This window comes from Phalangium opilio, unplaced genomic scaffold (assembly GCF_054372755.1).
Source record: "Phalangium opilio isolate 3A_F unplaced genomic scaffold, DU_Popi_V2 ptg000013l_1, whole genome shotgun sequence".
Lineage (NCBI taxonomy): Eukaryota > Metazoa > Arthropoda > Arachnida > Opiliones > Phalangiidae > Phalangium > Phalangium opilio.
In genome coordinates this window covers 15,668,961-15,691,174 of record NW_028324148.1, presented here as the reverse complement: position 1 = coordinate 15,691,174, position 22,214 = coordinate 15,668,961, and the positions used below count along the sequence as shown (strand labels likewise).

At 41.7% G+C, this 22,214-nt stretch overlaps 2 protein-coding genes and 1 long non-coding RNA gene across 13 annotated transcripts in view; 1 reads left to right on the top strand and 2 right to left on the bottom strand.

Annotated features, from left to right (window-relative positions):
- The window catches only part of sick (sickie), a 140,260-nt gene that overhangs the window by 72,030 nt on the left and 46,016 nt on the right, over positions 1–22,214 (top strand). The window lies entirely within an intron of this gene.
- Positions 165–1,610, bottom strand: LOC149709562 (uncharacterized). The gene is made up of 5 exons (XM_089865012.1): positions 1,461–1,610; positions 1,259–1,400; positions 941–1,158; positions 588–868; positions 165–528 (listed from the first exon to the last, which is right to left on the bottom strand). The coding sequence occupies exons 1-5, from the start codon at positions 1,608–1,610 to the stop codon at positions 267–269; spliced, it is 1,053 nt and encodes a 350-aa protein (XP_089721138.1). The 3' UTR covers positions 165–266.
- Positions 1,475–2,379, bottom strand: LOC149709561 (uncharacterized). The gene is made up of 3 exons (XR_016381381.1): positions 1,966–2,379; positions 1,714–1,783; positions 1,475–1,622 (listed from the first exon to the last, which is right to left on the bottom strand). It is a non-coding gene; the product is annotated as an uncharacterized LOC149709561 (long non-coding RNA).

The window sequence follows — 22,214 nt, the reverse complement described above, 5'->3', positions numbered from 1 at the left end:
GCTCCCTACATCTTTTTAAAAAGATTGACCCCAAAGAGATGACCAATTTTTAACCGTATCCCAATAGACCATTTCGATGTAACTAAGAGAGAAAGACACCGTGCATGGGGGTAAAACTTTGCCTTCCATCTCGCTTGTTTGGCGCCTGCGCTATTGTCCTTTTGTATCGTGAGTGTGCATGCGCAAAGACGGATGGCAATGTATCAACCCCCCTTTGTATGTCCCGATACTAAAGGTTGCCTACCCCCTTTTTACATCGAGAAGGTCTATGAGAGTACAGGTCGCCGGCGGACTTCAGAACGTTTTTGATGAGGGTTTCTGGACGCGAATATTAAATGAACGGTGAAGTAAGTGGACGAGGCGACGTATCCGATGGTCAAAAGGGCGAATGCTGATTTCGCCTCGCCAAAACTGAGAACAGATTGCGCGTCTTGCTCCAATGTTGGACGAAACGTGTACTGGTCCAATCTGTACTGTATCTCCTTGGTCTCAGTTTCAACCAACTTCATCTCTTGCATTTTGATTATCCTGTACGCGAATGCTATTAGAGAAATCCAGCTATGACTAAGCGTGCAATTACCGCTTACTTCCTGTTGAGGTGTTCCTTGCAAGCGGGGGGTATGTCGGGCGAGTGCACGGGTCCGAAGTTGGCCGTGAAAATGGGTGGTCCCTCGCGGGCCTTGTCCGATTCGCTCAAACCGAGCAAGTCCGTTCCCATCAAGAGTACGGCGCTTTTGGTGCTGAAAAGGGCAAAGTGTTTAGCGTCATTTACTCTGTCGATGGCTTTGCCGAATTCGTTCATGTCCAAGATTTGATCCTTCTCCTTCAAGCGTCTCCATATAAAGCGGGCTTTCGGGTCCAAAGACGTCTGTCAATGAAACACCAGCTCTCGTCGGTTAAAATATAACTGTATTGGACTGTCATGACATAAAGGGCGTACTTTCAAGAACGATTCGATGAAGGTATCTCCTGGAACCATGGCCTCCACCACGTCCATATTGTCGGCCACGTCACCCACGCTGTCCATCGTGATGTACTGGACATTGGCAAACTCGCAATTCAGATACGTTTGGGTCATGACCGAGAAGAGAAAGGCACCCAGGAGCCACGCCCCGAAAAGGACTTGATACGACAGAAGTCCGCTCGACTTGATTTCACCTGTATGTGAATTAACTCAAAAAATGTCATAGTTTGCTTTCGTGGCCAGAGGTTAATCAATTTACGATTCCCCGTGACGTGTCCCTCGAGGGATACTTACCTTGTTTAATTATAATAGCGGCCATATTAGCCAGTTCGCTGATCTGAGATCTAATTACCTTGACCACGCCCTTAATTTTATTGTTAGTAAAGACCAGGATAAAAGAAACAAGGGCCATTAGACCCAACAACGACAGATAAACCTGTAATTTGTAATAGATCAATTGACCCGTAACTGGGGCCTATTCGTATTGGTGTCTTACGTTTGCTTGAATCGGCAGGAAGTTGTGAAACGAGTTTTTCTCAACTTTGATGGGGTTTTTGCTGAATATGAACATTGAACTGGTTTCAATTGGGAAGAACATGCCCACCTTCGAAAACACTTCGTAATTATGGTGCGACGCAAGCACCATAATGTTCACCGTCTATACGACAGAGTGACATTAATTAGTTTGTAAAATGCTAAACCTAATTCTTGTTCAAGAATATCTTTGACGAAACTATTGTACAACTTACGATATTTCTGTCCTTAATTGTCAGTAAATCAGGAGCCACATTTTCGTCATCAAACAGAACCTCCTCGACCCTATTGAAATGATGAAGAGTCTCGTTTAACTATAAGGTCAGTCGGTGTCCGGGCAAGGAGGGCACTTGACCCACCCATCAAGCTCGGAGGACGCTTTAAGGTGAGCCATCTCATCGCGTCTCGGAACAAATATTCAGTGTCAAGTGCCCTCCTGATGTACACGATTGTAATTAGACAATTACTGTCGGTGACAAAACTTGGTGATCCACTTTGTAAAGTAGTCGACCCATTTCTTGTAGCTGGGCGTTATCCCCAAATAGATCTAGAAACAATATTCGCAATATAAATGAACTTTGTATTAATTGGCTAATTTCAAATTGAATCTCGATTAATCGGGTCATTTGTACGCGTTACAAACAATCCAAAATATTGTTCATAATGTTCTAGTTCAGCTCAATTATATTTTAAAGCTATAAGTGGTTCATTTTTAATTACCTCGCTAACGCCGATGTAGAAGGTGGATTTATTAGCGGACATTTCTGGAAGCTAACGACTCTGCGACTAATTTCGTTTAAGGTCGGAAAATATTTTAGTGACCAAGATCCTTCCGCGCTTAATTAGTTATTGACCGTGTAATAAATGAAAGCAATAATTATCCCGAAAAATACCTGACCTTCTCAGGAGCCTAAAAATGTCACTTTTTTTACCCATTTACTCTGAGGCTATTAGTTTCACCTGCCCTGTAGTAGTAGTAGTATGCCCTAGTAGTAGTACCAAATATTTCGTTCGTCGTTGAAGGGAGAGGATTGTGGGAAGGCGATACGTTTCCTTTGGTTCATTTCTTAAAATTGGACGATTACGGTAGTAAGGCTGAGAACTGAATTGACTCGCGTTAGTATAGGCTTAAGCAGGGTGAATCGTATTTTCCGTTTTATAGCGTTTTCCTTTGGGTCCTCGCGGAGCGCTCCCAAGGAGCAATAAAAATGGTAGTAGTAGTTTCCAGCTTCGTTAAAGACTGTTTTTGAAGAATGGGATCTCCTAGTTTTATTCCTCCATGGGAGCGCTCCGCGAGGACACAAAGGAAAACGCTATTAAAGAGAGAGAAAGATTACGCTATTGCCTTGTATGTTCTAATTAAGTTTAGAACCATGTGGCTCCTATTATGGCCTTGCCCTTGGGGTCATCTTGTTTAAGCTTGTTTGCTCCATTACATTATGGAAATTGCAAATACTTTTTAGTTACTAGTATAATTTTGTATAACAAACGTGGCTTTATTAGCTTATGGAACCGGAGTTGCCAATGATCCTTAGTGCGCGCGTGTCTGTTTACTTGTGGAGATTGGATAGAGCGTAAGTTGATAAGATATGTTGGCCATAAGTTTGTCACTGGTTATCGAGAGCATGTCGCGAAGCGAATGAGGTAGGTCATAGATTCGAGGTAAAGCGACCCTTGGTGAGACGCTGTCCCGGACCCCCTTCCCCGGGACGGGGGGTATGAAAGAAGAGGCGGGTCATATCGACAGAGGTAAAAACAGGAATTACGTATTTTTCGCCGTCCCCGTCAGCAACGTCACCAAAACGTAGTTTAAAACTGAGCCAATAAGATAATTTAAACTTTTCGTTACGCGTTGGAGGGAGGGGCTTTATGAGTTGGACTGAAGTAAATACTAACCGTTCTCCATTCCTACTTCGAAAATTAAATCTATCCCTGCTCTATACCAAGGCTGGACAATTTTCCTGGCTTATTTACAAAAGAGCGAAAAGGCTTTTTCGTGCTTACGAAACATTATTGGTTAATTAAAATTACCTTCGTAGACAAAGCCACGAAAAGGTAAAAGATAAGCGTAGAAAATCGATTCCCGGAAGTGACAGATATTAAAATTGTTCAGTTTTAAAGACACGATTATAAAACATCAATTAGCCCTGCATTTTATAATCCCTTTCAATTAACAGTATGTCTACTTACAAATAAATACTAAAAATGTAACTCATTAAGCTAAACCTTTCACAATTCCAAGTATTTAAAACTATCAAACTAAAATAAAATTTGCTGAAATTACTATTCCAAATTAAGATCCTTGAAGAACGCGGTACCCAGTTTACCCACTTTCTTTCTGGAACTAAACTGAGGTCAAAGGTCGAGTGAAAATAATGTTGTTAAATGGATACAGTTATATAACCGTGTCTTTAAATGCAAATATTTTAATATCTGTTACTTCAGCGAATCGATTTTATATACCCAGGGATGCTTTAAGAGGGATGAGAAACTCGAGCCTTTTCGGGTACATTCCGACGCGTATGGGGGGGGGACTCTAAAACACGCGCCCTCATCTTTTTCCTTCCCCTTTAAAGGTCAAATTCAAGTCTTATTCCGAGTAATCCTCCCCCCATTTTAGGCGCCTCACCAGACCTAAGCCGTTCCACAGTTAGCGCTCGCCTATTTCTCTCAGATTTCACATCCCCCTTTATCCCCTCATCCTTAATGGTACTAAAAACTAGAATAATGCGGTATGGTCCTACTGCGCGTGACACGCCACCGATAAGGCTTCCACAACTTCCCCTCTCCCCGCTTGGCATCCCTCTTACAACATCTAACATCCCTGTTTTTAGCATTTTCGCGCCGGGTTTTTCGGCAAGTATGAGTCATGGCGCGTTAGACTTAAATCGATAACAATTTGGCCAATAGGGACTTGGGAGTACTATGCCTACGTCATGGTCGCAACCTTACTCTAGTAAGTTCCACGGTGGGAGCAATTAAGAAAGACTAGTGTCTGCACTCCTCCATGTCAAAATCAGAGTAGAGTCACGAGGGGGGGGGGTGAGGTTTGGCCTAGTGAGGAGCCCCTCGGGGGAAAGGTGTTAAGCTTTACGCTTGGCCGGATTTTAATGAGCGAAGAATCTTGAATTGGCGTCAATTATTAATTAGCATAATTTTTCAATTGGCCACGGGCAAAGAAATTATTATTAATTTTGGTTTTTGAAGGTGTGTTTGTTTGTGTGTCCGTGTTTGAAATCAACCGCTGGAACCAATCCTACCGAATTACTTATTTTCCCAATACTTGGTTTTGAATGAAGACCAAGAACTATAGAATGAAGATGGGATTTTTGAATTAAAGGTCTAGTCTACGGTTTTAAAACTTTGAAACTTTGCACATTTTTAGTTATTTTTTTTTACAAAAACCACGAAAGAGAAACGTTTGAAACTTTGCACAAAAATAACAAACCTTATTTTGCACATCTCATTTAAATTTAAAGAGATTTGAACTACTATTTTCATCATTACGGCTAAAAAACTGACATTCTCCCATAGACTGTTATGTTAAATGATAAGAAAATAATTTGACCGGGCTGCCTTCTATAGAAGCGTCCGCGGGTCGCGTGATCTAGGAGGCTATGGTGAAACCATGGATTTAGTATAGAAGCTTACGCTTCATGGATATATCACTCGCCTTAAAACACAAGCCACATTCATTCCTCGTCTGAAATGGCGCGACCTGGTTTGTGACGTAGAATTAGAGGCAAATTCAGTGGAGGAGGGGGTGATGAGTGGCACGCGCGTTTGTGACGTAGAATTTCAATAGGGGGAGGGGGTGAATAGCTCGTGCGCCGAGATAAAAAGGGAAAGTTTGCCTCAATTTCTACTACGTCATCGGCGAGCGCGAATTTTTTGACATAAATGTGGTTAAAATCGAATTGTATACAGTGATATATCCATGAAGCGTAAGCTTGTATACTACATCCATGGTGAAACTGTGCCTTTAAAGAACAATTTCCACGCTTATGGAAATGAGGGGGGTGACGTAATCTGACCTACAGGCTGCTTTTACCGTCCGTGAATGTAAAATAGGGGCAACCTCTCCTTATCCCTCTCTCGGATATAATCCAGAGTGCATCGCCTCCTCGTCGAGTTTCGATACGAGCATACAAGTATATCCCGTCGGACGGGGGGGGAATACAAAGGGCCCGCTGCTGTTGGCTGTTGGCGTTCGAGAGACCGAGGCTTAGCTTAGAGAGAATAACGCGTGAGAAAACACAGTAGTCGGGGTTCCACCAACCCCGAGACCAGTTCGCAGCGTCCAGACGGACCGTTGTAGTTCGGAATTGTGTGGATTGTATTGTGTCTCGTATTTACCAAGAAATAATCCCCGACAAATTGGACTAATTTAACTAACAAAAGGGTAAGCCTTAATTTTCTTCATTTTATTTATCTACTTGAAACATTCTCTACCTAAAAATGTTTCGCGGCGGCTTTTTGACCGAGGCTTAATTGTCACTCAGATGTACCCATGTTTTGTTTTATTTCATTCATAATCTGATGCCCGTTGTGATTGGTGGAGGGAGGGTTAGGGAAAGGGGCACTTTACGGTATCTTCCCATAGACATTAGAAACTGTCAAAGCTTCGTAGCTGCCATTTCTCCAGATTTGTTTTCTATCTATAATAACATAGATGAAACGATATTTTCGAAACAAGCCTGCGACAAAGTCGTTGACCAGATATGAATTGAAGAACAAGTTGCCGGTTGCTAGGCAACGGTTCGGTTCAATTCAAGCCCCCCACCTACCCCTCCTACCCAATTAGCCTCGCGTTCCCTTCCCTCTGTTGTGTGTATTTTGAATTTGAAATAAGAAAAGAAGGGAACTGATCGGATTGGGGAACTGCATGGTTCCAAATTTGAAATTTCCTAACCGATCAGGTTTTGATGAAATATTGCCAATTAATTAGTTAAAACTTAAATGAGCAATTAGTTACTGAATATATCGTAAATGGGAGACCTAGGTTATATTCTATAAGGGGAAATTGAACGTATTAAAAACGTCACGCATTTCCTTCCTTTCCAAGCCTTTTTTTCGGAAACGAAATTGACCAGGGGCGATCATTAGTTTCCTGTACAGGTTTGATTTAATAATGGCTACTTCCTAGTTTCATTTCCTATTACCGAACTACATTGGGGGAAATAGTTATTTGAACAGTGCGACCACAAATACACTCTTTATAATCTCTTCATTTAAATTGTATTTTTCAAATTAACCGCACCACTCCGCTTTAAGAAGACATGTATCTCCTTCTATATTGGAAGATTGGCTCTTTTAAAAGTATTTCAGATAAAGGTAGATGATATAGGAAGCGTCTGTTGATGTTATCACTCCTTGGTAGGTTACTTCCCACCTTGTGGCGTTAATTCTACCTTTGACACTTTCCAGCCGCCGAGGCCCGCCCGGGCTTAACTCCCCCTCCACTCCACTCCACTCCACTTCTTTTGTATTAATCCGCCCCCCCCCTAAGCGCTAACCCCACAGCACCACTAGAAGCCGGGAACGAGGGGCTTATCACTTTAAGATTCACCCAAACATTTTAGTACAGACAAGGGTAGACGCCTAATCCCTTTAACGTTGAGTGACCGACCCCTCGGCCCCCCGCGTGCTTGCTAGCACGAGCTGTGTTGCCCCCCCCCCCCATCCACCCCTCGTGTTCCCTAATCGTTCGATCTATTCCACTCAATGAAGATAAGCTTAACATCCCCGGAATATAAAGATGATAGGGATATTGCACTATCGGCTTTCCTCCCCGCTTTGCTAGCGTTACAGGGGTGAAGTGGAACATGTCGTGAGGGACACGACGCCGGACGCCTCCCACATATTGTTTACTTTCTCGATCGATGTGTTAATGAAGAATGTTTTGAACGCGCTCATTAGGCTAGTATTGTTTTAATACGTTTAAAATATACTTGAACTTGAAGTCAAGCTTTTCCCGTAATAGAGTAATTTAGTCTCCCTGCCTTTGACTGTATAAGGGCATATGGGAAGTTAACATGGAGTGATACTTCTCTATTGCTGAAGTAATTTTCGATATTCCTATTTGCTCAAAGACTATGGCCACACCAGATTTTTATTGGGGATTGTGGTGACTTCCAAGCCACTCAAATGTTATAATATCTCGTATAGTTTGACAATTAATTAATATTTTGGCTAATTTACATTTACCAGATGCTTGAAAAATTCTGGGAACATTTTTTTTAATGACATGTTAATTCTTCACCAGAAATACGCTAAGGAGGGAGCAAGGGAGCTAGTACTTCTGGTTTTTATTATAATGTGGCCTTTTTTAGCCGCGTCGTGTTTTTATAATCAGGTTCAGCCCCTTCATCCAACACTCCGTCTGCTTCTGTTTTAACAAGGATCATTTTTGGCGCTTCAAACTCAATTTCCGGTTGTGTCCTCGTATACAGTATATCCAGATCGTTCGTGTTTATGTCAAGGGCAACAAAATAAATACATAGAAACCGTATGTTCTGTCGCCAATATAATTAAGTACACACTATCTCATTAGTGTGATGTATAAAATATCCGAGGGGATCGATACTCCCCATGCAATGTTTTTAACATTTTCAAACGGAGATTCTATGAAGTCCTAGAGGGCTCTTTGCAGGGACGTTTAGGTACAAGCTAAGAAAGATTATTTTGTCTCCAATCTGCCGCCATCTTGAATGAAATTAACGTTTCAGTGTGGGTTTGTGTATTGGAAGTTGGAACCGGAAATGAGGTTTAGGTGTTGACTCTCTCTCTCTGGTTAAGGATTGGTAAGGATTCTTTTGACACTGTTAAATGTCCTCATCCCTAAGAGGAGGAAGAAGAGGACCCAGAAACGGGCTGCATTAAATTTGGGGGAAACGAAAAAAGGAAAGCCGAGTAATTTCCTGCCTAATGCAGATGGTGAAAATCACGGCCTCGCTCCACCCCCCCCCCCCCCGCCTTGACACATGCCTCCCTTTTATTAGAGGACAGCCCGGGTGGGGGTACCAACCGAGAGGACCACGACCGTAGCCTGTCTCACTTTATTTGGTGTACAGTATAGCTTGGGAACAAACACTGTGTGACTGTCGAGGACCACCGGTTTTTGGACCAAAATTGAATAGAGGGAAATTGGACTCGTTTTGGGAGAAAGTGGTTGCCCGCGCCTCATTCTCCTTCCACAATTTGAAATATGGGAAGAAATATAGTTAGGGATAATATGATGGATTTGAAATAAAGTTAGGGAAAATGAGGGATTTGAAATATTAGAAGGAATAGTCAGGGATTTGAAATATTAGAAGGAATAGTCAGGGATTTGAAATATTAGAAGGAATAGTCAGGGATTTGAAATATTAGAAGGAATAGTCAGGGATTTGAAATATTAGAAGGAATAGTCAGGGATTTGAAATATTAGAAGGAATAGTCAGGGATTTGAAATATTAGAAGGAATAGTCAGGGATTTGAAATATTAGAAGGAATAGTCAGGGATTTGAAATATGGGAAGAAATAATCAGGAATAAATCGGGGATTTGAAATATGGGAAGAAATAATCAGGAATAAATCAGGGATTTGAAATATGGGAAGAAATAATCAGGAATAAATCGGGGATTTGAGATGTGGGAAGAAATTGTCAGGGACAATTCAGGGCCATGTGAAATTTATGAAGAAATAATCAGGGATTCGAAATACGGGAATTTCTTCCCATATTGTCAGGGATGTGAAATACTTTCTTCGTAAAACAGGGTTGGTACGAAAACTGGATAACCGATTAAAAAACCGGGATAAGATAAGTTGGGGATTTCAAAAATGGGACAAATGAGTCTGAGATCTTAATGATTTCGCTAAAAACGAATCGGTGATTTATTTGTATCGGTTCTTTCAAAGCGCTTGTCGAACAATGGACAATCTGCTAAACAGCTAGGGGGGTGGAATTCAATTCCGAAATCTTATACGAATTGCGTTTTCAATTTTAATTCTTTTGACGTCACTCGACGTTTCGCTTTGTTAACGGTTTAATTAATTTTGTCTCTTTCAATATCAGTCAGTGATTCCGTATTTGTCCTTTGATCAGCAGATTAACAATGCGAAAACGGTAGCGCTTGACTGCGCCTGCGCCGCCGCTGCACCACTATAGCCCAATAGTTCACACGGTTTGTTTTCTGAAAATTTCAAATTTGATTTTTGGTTCGTCGAGCGTGAAATCGAGAGCTTCGCTTAAAATATTTCTCCAACATTTTTCTCTCCAAAAGAGAAATCCCCTCTCAATTCCAAACATATATTTTCTGTTCCCATCATTTTTGGGGATCAAGTAGGGGGGGCACCCTCTTACTCCAATTTTAAATGAAAAGGGGGGGGGCGAGGATAGAACCCCCCCCCCCCAATCATGGCCGCACCAAATCAATTTTCATTTCGAGGGCTTTTTTATTATTCTAATTTAGGCCTAGAGATGAAAAAATTTCAGAATTGAAAAAAGTTGGTAAAGATGCCGATAATCATTCCCCATTCGTTATTAGCGTGTTACCTTAAAGTAGAAGCGAGGACAGATAAAGATGCCCCCTGTTTGGTGATAAATAAATGGAATACACTGTAGGGAGCGGGCAAAGGGGTGAATTCTCCGCTAAGCCAATCAGCCGCATTCCACTCTGTAAGTTACGCTTGTCGCCATTTTGGTGTAAATTGGAGGAGCTATTTTAAGCCACACCCTATAGTTTTTAGTCAGTGATAAATACAGCCATTAGGAATCCTTGTTCATTCATATCTCCCTTGTTAATTTCCAAGTGGGCTTTGTGGGTATACCGGGCTTGAAAACTTAGTATCCGTCATGTGACTTCATTGGTTGGTAACAAAACGAGGTCAGGTGCGAGCCTAAGGTTCATAGTGCAGTGAGACAGATCATTTGCCGCCAGGTAAAATTACATATAGCTCTTCAAACAAAATCCCGATTAAATACGTTGAGCGGAAATGGATGCTACACAATAATTCCAATCAGCTGTATACATTCCTGACTCTTAATAAACAGTTCAATGTTGGGTTGTGTCGCTACGTTTTCTACGTAAAATCCCGACCAAGTATTTTCAAAGGTGCCAGTCAGTTCAAAGTTGAAACTGAAAGTGCCAAAGATGAATGGAATTAGGGTATAAAAAGTGTCGAGGGGTGAAACACGTTAAAGAAAAAATGGCCGGGGGGGGGGGGAGACAGAGAGAGGGCGAAGTGTACCAAGCGAACTGTCTTTTGGATTTCTCATGCACGCACCATTAAGTTCCTTCATAGCATATCCCGTGCACCCTGCTGCATGCTCTCCGATGCTCCCTTAGAACTTGGTCTAGTGTAGGATACTATAGTAACTATATCTATTTGAGGAGAAGCGAACCTTCTTGCTGGAAATGGCCTACTCTCCTCTTCTGATCCCATTTATACGAGAGAGAGCGGTGCAGGCTGGCAGGCAGGGATGGAAATTGCTCAGGTGAATTCGGGCTAAATTCTGACAGAGTGATTGATGATGGAGCGTCCAGGGAAGAGCGTTGTCATGACAACCATCCCCAAAGGGATAAGACACCCCCTCCCCTAAACCAATACCCCACCACCATACTCCCTCTGTCCGTCTCATCCCAGGACTAAAGGGGTAGTGAAACTATGCATACTGATGTGAAGAGATTTCAGTCACAGTCTCCATGGTAATCGGTCAAAGTAGTATAGAACATTTTCGACTCAAAATTGATGATTGAACCATCCCACTCATGTACTTCGATTACCCTCTCTTTTTGAAACAAGGCCCTTCATTTTATATTGGGTGAAATCATGTTGATGTCAACACCTATACGGTGCTGTAATGTATGGATTTCATTGTCCCTTTGAAGGGAGGTCATGTTATGTTATATTACGTGGGTTGTCAGTTTGGGTGTTGCACATGTACGCGAGTCTTACGGTTGGGCCTTATTTCTTGGGTGTCAAGCGGCGCAATCTGAGCCAGCCGCATCAGCTTTATGACCCCAAGCCCAACCGACCGGACCACGCCCCCCTCCCCGGCCTTCCAGGTGTCGTCGTGTGACGACCATTACCACCTATCCCCCTCTCTCTTTCCCCCACCCACCGGAAGTATAAACTATACTTTACTTTCTGAAGGGAGGTGACAATTATTTTAGTCCCTATCCTGTCCTTTGGGACCCCGCCATGAAAAAGTGAAATACAGGGATAGGCTATAATTATTTTAGCCCATGCGTGGAATCTTCTTGATTTATTCTGGCATTCTTCGGGTCGCCTCTATAATTTAGTTTTAATCAGATTTTCATTATTACTTTTCTTAATGGACTTGTTGCAATTACCGAACTTGTTCATTAATGACATTCAAATCTGAGCCGTAGTCTTTAGAGAATTAGGAATTTTTAAAATAATTAAGGTCCCCGGCACGCGGAAGGATACTTAAGGACTTCCGCTATTGTATGAGTTTCCGTAAATGTCATTAGAACTATTATAATTCGATTGCTTAAAATGCATTACGCGTATGATCATAAGTTCATATGATATGTTGGCCATAAGTTTGTAATGTCTGGTAACTTAGAAACTGGAGCTTGTCATGAAGTGAGTGAGGTAGGTCATATAGATTCAGGGTAAAGCGAGGGGGACCCCTGGTCAGGCGCTGCTGTCAAAGGGGGCTTAGTAATGCAGACTAAATAGGACCTAGATGGAAGTCCTGCAAAATGAACCACCACCGAGTGTAGGACTTCCCTCGTTCTCCCTCGAACTAGCTCGAGATGGAAGTCTCTTAGTAGCAATACGAACTACAGGTAGTGTCATACTTATGAAACATCTTATTAACTTATGGTATAATGTATTGGTCACTCCGCATCTCTATATTCTTTCGAAAATTACCGAATATTTCTCCCTGGCTTACATTCTTCGACGAGCTAAATTCCTTCTAAATGTTAATTCATTTGAATATATTTTAATTATTAAATAGAATGTTATAGGTATTTGTTTGTTTTGATGTTATTTGGTTCATCAAAACAAACCGCGTTAATTTTCCTGCAGTGCCAGAGTTTAATGGTCCAATCACGCGAGACCAAGTAAAGGTATAACTCCCAACCTTAATGGTTAAATTCGGGCGTCTATCTGTTTAGGATCATACTCGCTTAATTGTTGGGATTTAGGTACTTTATAAAAAATAATAAATTAAACCGGTTCTCTTATAGGCCTATATGTATAATTAATTCTGGGCTGCAATTTATTTCTTGTTTGTTCAGAACACCCCTTTGATTTTTAAGATGAAAATGAAGTTAATCCCTTGTTTGGACTCATTACAACCCATGCATCCCCCGAAACAAACCATAGAGTAGTAAGACAGTCGAGGAGTAGACACTTGTTGTCCACTCCTCCATAGAGAACATATATACGAGTAAGGCAACTGGTCGACACGTTTCGACCAATAAGGATTTTACTATCAGACAATGGGGTTTAGAAAGATAAACGCAATAGACTATGGGAGTCAAACTTTGCCTTAATTCCATGTCGTTTTTGGCACCTGCGCTGTATAGTCTTTTTGTATCATGAGAGTGGGCTGAGACGTATGGCAATGTATCATGGATATTAGATGTATTAAGAGGGATTCGAAGGGGCAGGGAAATTTTGGAAGCGTAACGTCGTGTCATGCGCATTTTTTAGTTCCATTCAAGGCCAAATCAAGGATGATAGGGGAGAATGTGAAATCTGAGAGAAATAAGCGAGCGCTAACTGTGGAACGGCTTAGGTTGGGTGGGACGCAACAAAATGGAGGAGGAATACTCGGAACACGACTTGAATTTGTCCTTGAAAGGGGGAAAAAGGCGGAGCTTTTTAGACTCCTGTTAAAATAAGCCTCTGACGCTGGCGCGTCGAATGTACAGGCTCATCCCTCTTTAAACACCTAATATCCCTGGTTTCCGTTAAAGTGTTTCTACTCCTCTACCGCGTATCCTCTATGGAGCACGCTTTTCAGTTTTAATTCCAATGCGGAAGAGACGGATTAAAAAACGAGAGAGACTGTGATTTATTATTGTTAGATGTAAGTCTTCCCCTAACCCGTCTAGACGAACTTTTATTTCTTTCTTTTTTCTATTTTACCAAAATCTCGTTTTCTGCATGGGGATATGTTTAATGTAATCTCTGGGGATCCGCCCGCAACAAGCTTCTAATCTTGCTCGGATTAAGTTCTTAATTTGTTTGATTAAACTTATTATTTTACGTCTAGACCGAGGCTTAGACAGACATCGTCGCTACCCATATAGTTTGGGTCACTAAAAATTATATTATATTTATATCTCGTTTAATTCTAATTAGGGTTTCTAACGAGATATCTTTATTAAGTTTAATTGGACCGGAAGTATGTGTTTTTTAACGAAGCTAATGACGGCTTATTTAGATATCAATGTTTAAATTCTCGTTAGTTTTAAATAATGAAGGATTCATTTTTAATTATTGGTAAAATGTCCTGAGGATACGATATGTCAGGTCTTGGACACTTCCCAGCCTAAACTATATATTCTTTATTATTCGGAAGTGTAAGTTCGGAACTGGAATATTTCTCCGTTTGTCCCGTGCCACGAAGAGATAACGAAAAGTCTCTCTCTATAGAATCGCTTTCAAGTCTTTTTCTCAAGCTTTTATTTCCCGAGATGGCTAACCACCACATACCGCGAGTCGTCGGACACTTAATGGTACTTCTGAACAACTGACAAGTTCTCGGCATTCTTGTTGAGTGCGTCGTACACTCAAGATTTAAGCATTGAACAAGAAACTAGATAGCTCGTTTTGGGTAAAATTAGAAATGCAAAATATGAGGGTGTATCTTCTCTGGATTTTACGCTAGAGTCTTGACGCTGTGTTCAATGGATAGAGGGGTTTTCAATCTACAAAACAAGCCCTTAAAGTCTTCATTCGAAGCACCCAAACTTAAGTTATGATGATTTTAAGAAAGGTGTTCCAAATTAGAGCCATTCCAAGTTCGGGCTATGAAATGTCTGTGTTCCACTGTTCCAAATTAGAGCCGTTCCAAGTTAGGGCTATGAAATGTCTGTGTTCCACTGTTCCAAGTTAGAGCCGTTCCAAGTTAGAGGCATTCCAAGTTCGGGCTATTAAATGTCAGTGTTCCAAATTAGAGCCGTTCCAAGTTAGAGCCGTTCCAAGTTAGGGCTATGAAATGTCCGTGTTCCAAATTAGAGCCGTTCCAAGTTCGGGCTTTGAAATGTCTGTGTTCCAAATTAGAGCCGTTCCTAGTTAGGGCTATGAAATGTCCTTGTTCCAAAATAGAGCCGTTCCTAGTTAGGGCTATGAAATGTCCTTGTTCCAAAATAGAGCCGTTCCAAGTTAGGCTATGAAATGTCCGTGTTCCAAATTAGAGGCGTCCCAAGCCATAGCTACTGATCCCATTTAGTGGCCATTGAAATGTCCCACCCCTTGGTGAAGAGTGTACCAAAGAGTTGTCGCGTGATAAGACGGGACCGTGGTACGCCACGCCACGCAGTTTCAGTTGGGCGCGGAATTGACAACTTCCGGTTCCGTGCAAGCTGCATTATCTTTTCAAAATATACTTATACTAAGGCGGCGGCGTGTTGTTGTCTCTCTTAGGCGGACGACCGCCCAAGCAACTATAGGACCCCCGAGTCATCATCTTTCCTCGCGCCCAACTAGACACTTGGGGCCGTGGGGGACGGGGGCATCTCCCCCTGGAAAGGAAGGGAGCTATTCAATGTCAAGATCGATATACTAGTCCCAAAAAGGGGTCACGTGCAGACGTTACGAGCCCCATAAACTCTTATGTCCTCCCCCCACAGACACCCTTGGAGGCAACTCGAGATAAAATGAGAGAGACGGCTTTATGGATGGGGGAATGCCCCCCTCCAAAATGTTAAATGGATTTTTTATTTTTCGAGATTTTTGGAGAGGACCATGATGCAACTCATAAATCCCGTCTTTAATCCAAAACCATTTTCGTCATTCTATGCCGTTCCGTTCCGTTCCGTGATTGGCTGGGGAACGGGATCACGTGTCTTTCTTTGTACCGTGACAATCTTGAATCTTCCATAATCATAATTCTACACTTCCCCCCCCCCATGTAGCATAAGTTAATAAGATATGTTCCAGGATAAGTTTGTTAATTTCTGGTAACTTAGAAACTGGAGCTTGTAATTTTGAAGTGATTGAAGTAGGTCATAGATTCAGGGTAGAGCGAGGGAGGCCACTGGTCAGGCGCTGCTGTCAAATGGGGCTTAGCAATGCAGACTAAATAGGAGCTAGATGGAAGTCGTTCTCCCTCGAACTAGCTCCCACTTGTAGCTCCTAGCATTACGAACTTGTTTAGGAAGTGTCATACTTATGGAAGGAACAGATCTTATAAACTTATGTATGTAGGATAGAGTTATTGACGTTGAATTTTGTAAGTAGCTTTGGACGGTCATTCTGAATTGGGTGAATGGGGCTTGGGTATGGGAATAATGCTTATGATAGAGTAGTGACACTCCGTGTTAAAGTACCCATAAAGCATCACGCTGTCAGAGGCGGGGGATGCCATTACGCCAAAGACACAGTTTCGGATGGATGCGGGATTCGGGAACCGTTTCCATAGCAACGCTGATGCGATGTGCCTCTTAGAAGGCCACGGTGGCAGGTGTGCTTGGCCGTCCTGGTCTAGTATAGCCCGAGGGGTCATGGATACTATCCATCCCCCCGCGTTCTGTCTGAACTTCTTTTCTTGCAAAGTTCCATGGTAGCTATACCACCGGTAGAAGAAACAGTTGTGTATCTATTGGACCATGGAATACATACAGATAATTGGAATTATTGTGGCCCTCTTATATCTACCATGTTAATTTCTTCGCTGGTTTTTTGGGTATACCGGGTTTGAGAATTTACTATCCGTCATGATTATGATGGTGTTTTTCTAACTGTGGTTTCATTGGTTGCTAGCAACGCCAGTTCTTAGGTGCAACGCGCAGCGACATAGATTATTCACGAGGTAAAATTCGTCATAATATATAATGATTAATCTAGCTCCTCCTACAAAATCCGCCTAGATACGTTGATAAAATTTATACGCAATTATTCCAATTAGCTGGATGTATTCCAGATATTATATGTACGTATTATACCAGTTCTAAAGTCGCCTTTACACTGTTGACACTTTGAAAGCGTTTTCGAAAAAGCGTAACCAATTTTTAAACAATAATTGTAATGTAAACATTTTCTTATAAAAGATTTCTCCATGGTTTAACAATTAAGAGATTAACTGTAAAATGTTACATTTTGACTTTCATAACGGCGGCTTCAGTGTAGCTTGTGCATGGGATGGTCTAGGTCACGTGTTGGGAGAGGACCAGTTGGTTTCAGTCCTTTTCATTGTAATTCAGTCTTCGTTTGGAACTTGCAATTGCCGAAAGGCATTGATTTTATCGCTAAGGTGTTACTTAGTAGTGTTGAATTCCCAATCAGGATTAAAAAGGATTCTTTCTTGGAATTTAGCAAATGAATTATTTTAATTAATTCGGGGAAGGACAACTATAATTAGATTTTAAATAAATGTTTAATTGCTTCGTACGTATCTTAATGATGGGAGGCTGGGTAATTTGAGAATCTCATTATCTCCACCACGCCCCCCTTCCCTAATTAAATACGTCACCTCCCGCCTCATTATAAAACTTCATCCCAAAGATGAATGCAAAAGATTACTAAATATTTGATTGTCCGTAGTCGTATATAGTCATTGAGCGGCTTCGACCGTTGTCGCTTAAACACTATAACAAAATTAGCAATATGTCTAACGTTTTCTAAGGAATGTTAAATTAAAATACTTTTAGTTTTATTGTAAAACTCTTAAGGGCTTTGAGTCGGTGACTGTGTTCTTTCCATCAAGGTCTTTCAAACAGCGGTTTTAAAATTCGCCCCGAGTCAAATTTTATTTCTCTAATTCATAATTCAACGTTACTAAGTAAGAAAACGGGCGCAGTTCGCCGTTCACCGTCCCTATAAGGCGCGGCGCGATGCTAATTGATAGGCCAGGTGCTATTTGGCGCCAAAATCATGTCCAACTCGACCTTCACTATATAAATATTCCATTTTCTAATCGCGAATATTGTAACCATCTCGGGGAGGGAATGATATATTTTGTTCCGAGTAAAGAAGAAAGGTCACGTGTTCTAGTGGGGTACGAATTGCCCCCTTTCTCCCCTCCATCCGCTTGCGGGTTAAACCCCCTTAATGACGGTCGGTTAGGTTTCAAATTCATATCTGATCTACCATTATTTATATATATCAAATTTCAAAATGATTAAAACGATACTGAGTCGGCTGATTGGGTGGGTGGGGAGCGTGCATGAGGGGGGGGGGGGTTCCCATATTTTAATAGCCAATCAAAATCCCGGGATTGATTTAATAGCGCCATCAGAGTGATAAAATGCGGGGAATTGGAATTAACAACTAAAACAATGCAACAGAAAATTAAAGAACATACGCAAACACGTTTAGCATTTAAACCCGAATTGTTACTCTTGTTAAAGTAATTCCTATCCAGTATTGTAATACGGGTTGGCGGGTGTCCTTTACCACCCGGCCACACCGCGTGCAAGGGGGAGGGGCTAACGAGTCTAAAATAAGGCGATAGAAAATTAAAGAACATATGCTAAGCAACCACGTAATCTTCAATACCGTTTAAATCTGTTTTCTTGTATAATTCGAATACATTTTGGAAAATGCGGGTGGCGGGTGTCCTTTATTGCTGCACGTGAGCAACGCCCCCCCCCCTCCTATCCGCGTGCACAACAGTTAAAAGAGCGCGTGCCCTTGGTGGGGGGAAGGGGATATAAGCAGTGTTGCCCTGGGAACGGGTCGGACTCAAGAAGGGAACGCCAGGGGGAGCACCACTTTTATTATCATTGATTAGAGTATAACTTCATCCCCCCCCCCAGGATCCCGCATAACATACATAACGCGAGGGAGTAAAAGTGGTGGGGGGTACGATTTGTAGGCTCCCTTTAATGCAATCTAGGCTATCGCCTATGAAACAGCAGCCCCTGAACTTGAAGCCCCCCAACCTCCCCTTAGGGTTCAACGCGGAATAATTACAAATTAAACAAGATGGAGATCAGTGTGTTAAGACGCAGTTTCGCATTGCAGGGAATCTAAAATTGGGTCAAAAATTGTTGAGGGAAAGGTCGGGGAATTTGATTTTGTTGTGGAATATTTTTCTTGGGTGTTATTCAATAAGTTTGTGTTTTGAAAAATAATGTGTCCAAATGAAGAGTTGACGTTGTTTATAATAAACCATAATATTTTTAAATTTGAATATCCCTATTTAACATTGATAACACGGAGCTTTTAATTAGCCCTAAACATATTTATGGGTAAATGAAGGAAATAGGCAGAGTTCATGATCTGAAAAGTGTCAAATTGCCGTAACTTTATTGAACATTCGTGATGCATTGACCTCGACGGGTCCATTGACACGCAATGCGATACCATTTTAAATAGCTCGTTGTCTTAGGCCTAATTCTTTGCTTTTTCCCCGAAAAAGCGATTAAAGAACAACATTCCTGGTTGGTAATTAGGCTATTTTAACGTAATTACTTATAATATCCCTCGTTTATTTAATTATCATCGTTCGTCATTTAAACCCGTGCTGTTATTCTCTCTAAATGAACTTATCTTACTTGTCTTTTGGCGGCCGACATCATCGAAGTCAGAGTATCAATCAATCTTCGGTAACATTGTCAGTTTGACGAACCTAGCAATGGGGGGGGGGGGAGTGGAACCTTCGTAAGGGGGAGGGGCCTCTCTGGCGCCAACTCTGATTTTTGGAGAAAGTGTCTGGAAATTGGATGGGAACGAAGATATATTGATGGCATCGAGTCCAGTTATAGATGGAGGGAAAGAATGGATGGACAGACAGCCGGTACATGTTCATAGTCTCCCCCTTCACCCATAGGTTAATCTACCCCACACTCTTGAATCAATCTATGTTATTATTATTTTATCTTCTTTTCGAGTATAATCAAAAGTTTATAGATAAAACAAAAAGTGTACTTCATTGAAGGTTTCTTGCGCCCCCTTCATCTCAGGATAGTGTCGACCCCCGTCTGTGTCTGTTTATGATTACATTCACGACCGTAGCACAGGAAACACGCGTATAGGAAGATGCTGGATCTAGTACCAAGAATTAACGTTTGGATCGCCACCATAAACCTTGGACCTCAAAAAAAGGTTCTTCTCTGATTGCTTATTTCGTGTAGGGGTGGAGAGGAGGGTTGTTTGCCTCTCATTTTACATGGCGTCTACAGTCAAGGCTCTATGAATGATGTGTACTTTTTGGTTTTATCTATTTACTTTTGGTGTAAAATATCGTATCGGAAATGGTTTTACGTCTTTAACTATAGTGAAGTATTTTTTCCTATAAATCTAGAATGATCCCATATAATCCTATAGAATTTCCTAGGGATCGTTGAGAACTTGAGAGTTGATTCTGAGTTAATTCTTGACTAAATATTGGTAATGTTTTATTTAATTTTGAATTATTTAAAATTCTCCAACACTTGGTCATTTTGATCATATAAATTAGCCGTTTTTATCCTATAATTCCTGTAGATCTTCTTCCGCTCATTTAGACTAATTAAACGCAATTAATACCCAATTAAAATGTTACGCCTCGTAAAACTAACCTTTCCCCCCGACTGAATCAAATCATCTGGCAATCACAATATAATAATTTTCCTTTTTTATTTTCGGAGACTAGTAGTAGTAGTAATAGTAATGTTATTGAGATTTGTTATTAGAAGTCGACCCTTGACCTCTCTTCTCGAGTCTAGCATCCTCCCACCCCTCCCCCCTTCTTAATTTCGTCATCTTTAAGAGAGAAAGAGGGAGAGAGTGTCTGAGTCATTGCGAAAAAAATGATCCGCATCCCAAGCTGAGTGAGATTTCCCATATGGCTCCCTCACCCCCTAAACCCCCCTCCCTCAAGCCAACATGAATATTAACTTCATTTAAGCCGCGTTCACACTGTGGATACTTTGAAAGCCTTTTGAAACCTCACATTTCATTTTTTTTCAAATCGGTTTTAAACGATATCAAAGCACTGCACTGAAGAGGGGCTTGAGATATTTCTTCCCCCCCCCCCGTCCCCGTTTCATAACTTCAACCGCACGCTCTTCAGGGGGGTTGCCAGTCAATTGTTATTACAGCGTCTCGAGTTTGGAACTGAATAATCACTGAATTGAACAGAATCTCTGTTGTAGATAACGGTTGAATCGCACACGTCACAATTGCACTGGCAACGCTTGTGTACGCGCACTATCTGTATAGTGTAAACGCAGCTTTACTTTACACGATTGAGAAAGTGAAGTGCCGCGCTTGGATCAATTGGGCTGCTCGCAAACGGCCGGTCGGGATCTCTACTTATTATTTATTTATTTATGCCATGGGGATGATGTTATTGCATCGCAATCAGCGGCCCTAGTTCCCAAAACAATTCCCGAAATTCCACTGGCGTCTCTCGTGTGACGCGTCCCGACTCATTTCTCTGGAATTTATTTCATCGAGGCTTCCGACAACTTTGTTCTTCATTTGATTTCTCTATTGCATTCCGCGTTTCTTTGGCAACGAATAACAAAGTTCTTCAGTTCAACTTAATAATATTAGGTCTACATTCTTTGTATAATGCGACTTTAATGTCTTTCCAAGGAATTTGCGACACAGTACCAGTTTAGTTTAGTGTAGTGGCAACACCGCCTTAACTACACATTGAGCGTAATGCCTTCAAAGGCAGGAAGGTGTCATTGGTGTCATTCATTTAAACGGAATATATTTACATGTACTGGCTTTTTTTCAAACTGAATCGTCTTATCATTGGGGGGCCACTATTAATGGAACAGTCCCATGATTCGTATGCTGTATTTGAATATGGGGCCTGTAAACGACTCTGCATGTTGGTTACGGTTAGGTTAGGGGGGGGGGCTGGAGGCCGTTGGGGCCTTGGAGCAGAAAGGTGAAAAGGAGCGACAATGTTAGTACGCCATGCACGGCAATCAACGTCTCCCAGAGTACCTCGCGCCGAGTCGCGCGCCCCCATACCTTTGGTGTAGGGCAGACTTAGAAATAGCACACGTCCACTGGTCCAAAACCAGTTTATTAATTGCTTGGACTAGTTTTTTAATTCAAAAAGTGGGGGTTACTGGTCCTCGGGACCAGTTTATTAATTGCAAATCTATAGGAGAACAAAGGCTGGGACCACTCCGGAGACCAGTTTATTATTTAGGACACTAGGGGGGTCACTGGTCCCAAGGACTAGTTTAAAAATTATCCTTATTTCTAAGTCTGGTGTAGGGTACTGTTACGGCCTGCCTCCTAGCGCCATTTGGAGATTGAAACTGATACTGGGAGGACTTCGTCGCGGTAGATGGGGCTACAGAGGCAGCGTTACAACTCCATTTCACCTCTCTAGTCTCATCCAAGCTACCTCTGGCCTGAAATTGTGTCTAAAATATTGTACTTTTGTAAGATGAACTGTCTTAAACCCCATCTACAATATTGATGTTCGATTTGCTTATTTAAGTTGGGAACCGGGATTCAGGGGCCCACGACACGCTGTCACTAATTAAAAAGCTAAATGATCATTAAACTAACTTCTATCGTGATTAAGTCGTGATTTAATAATAATTTTAGTTGGTCAAATGAGCGTCAGGTG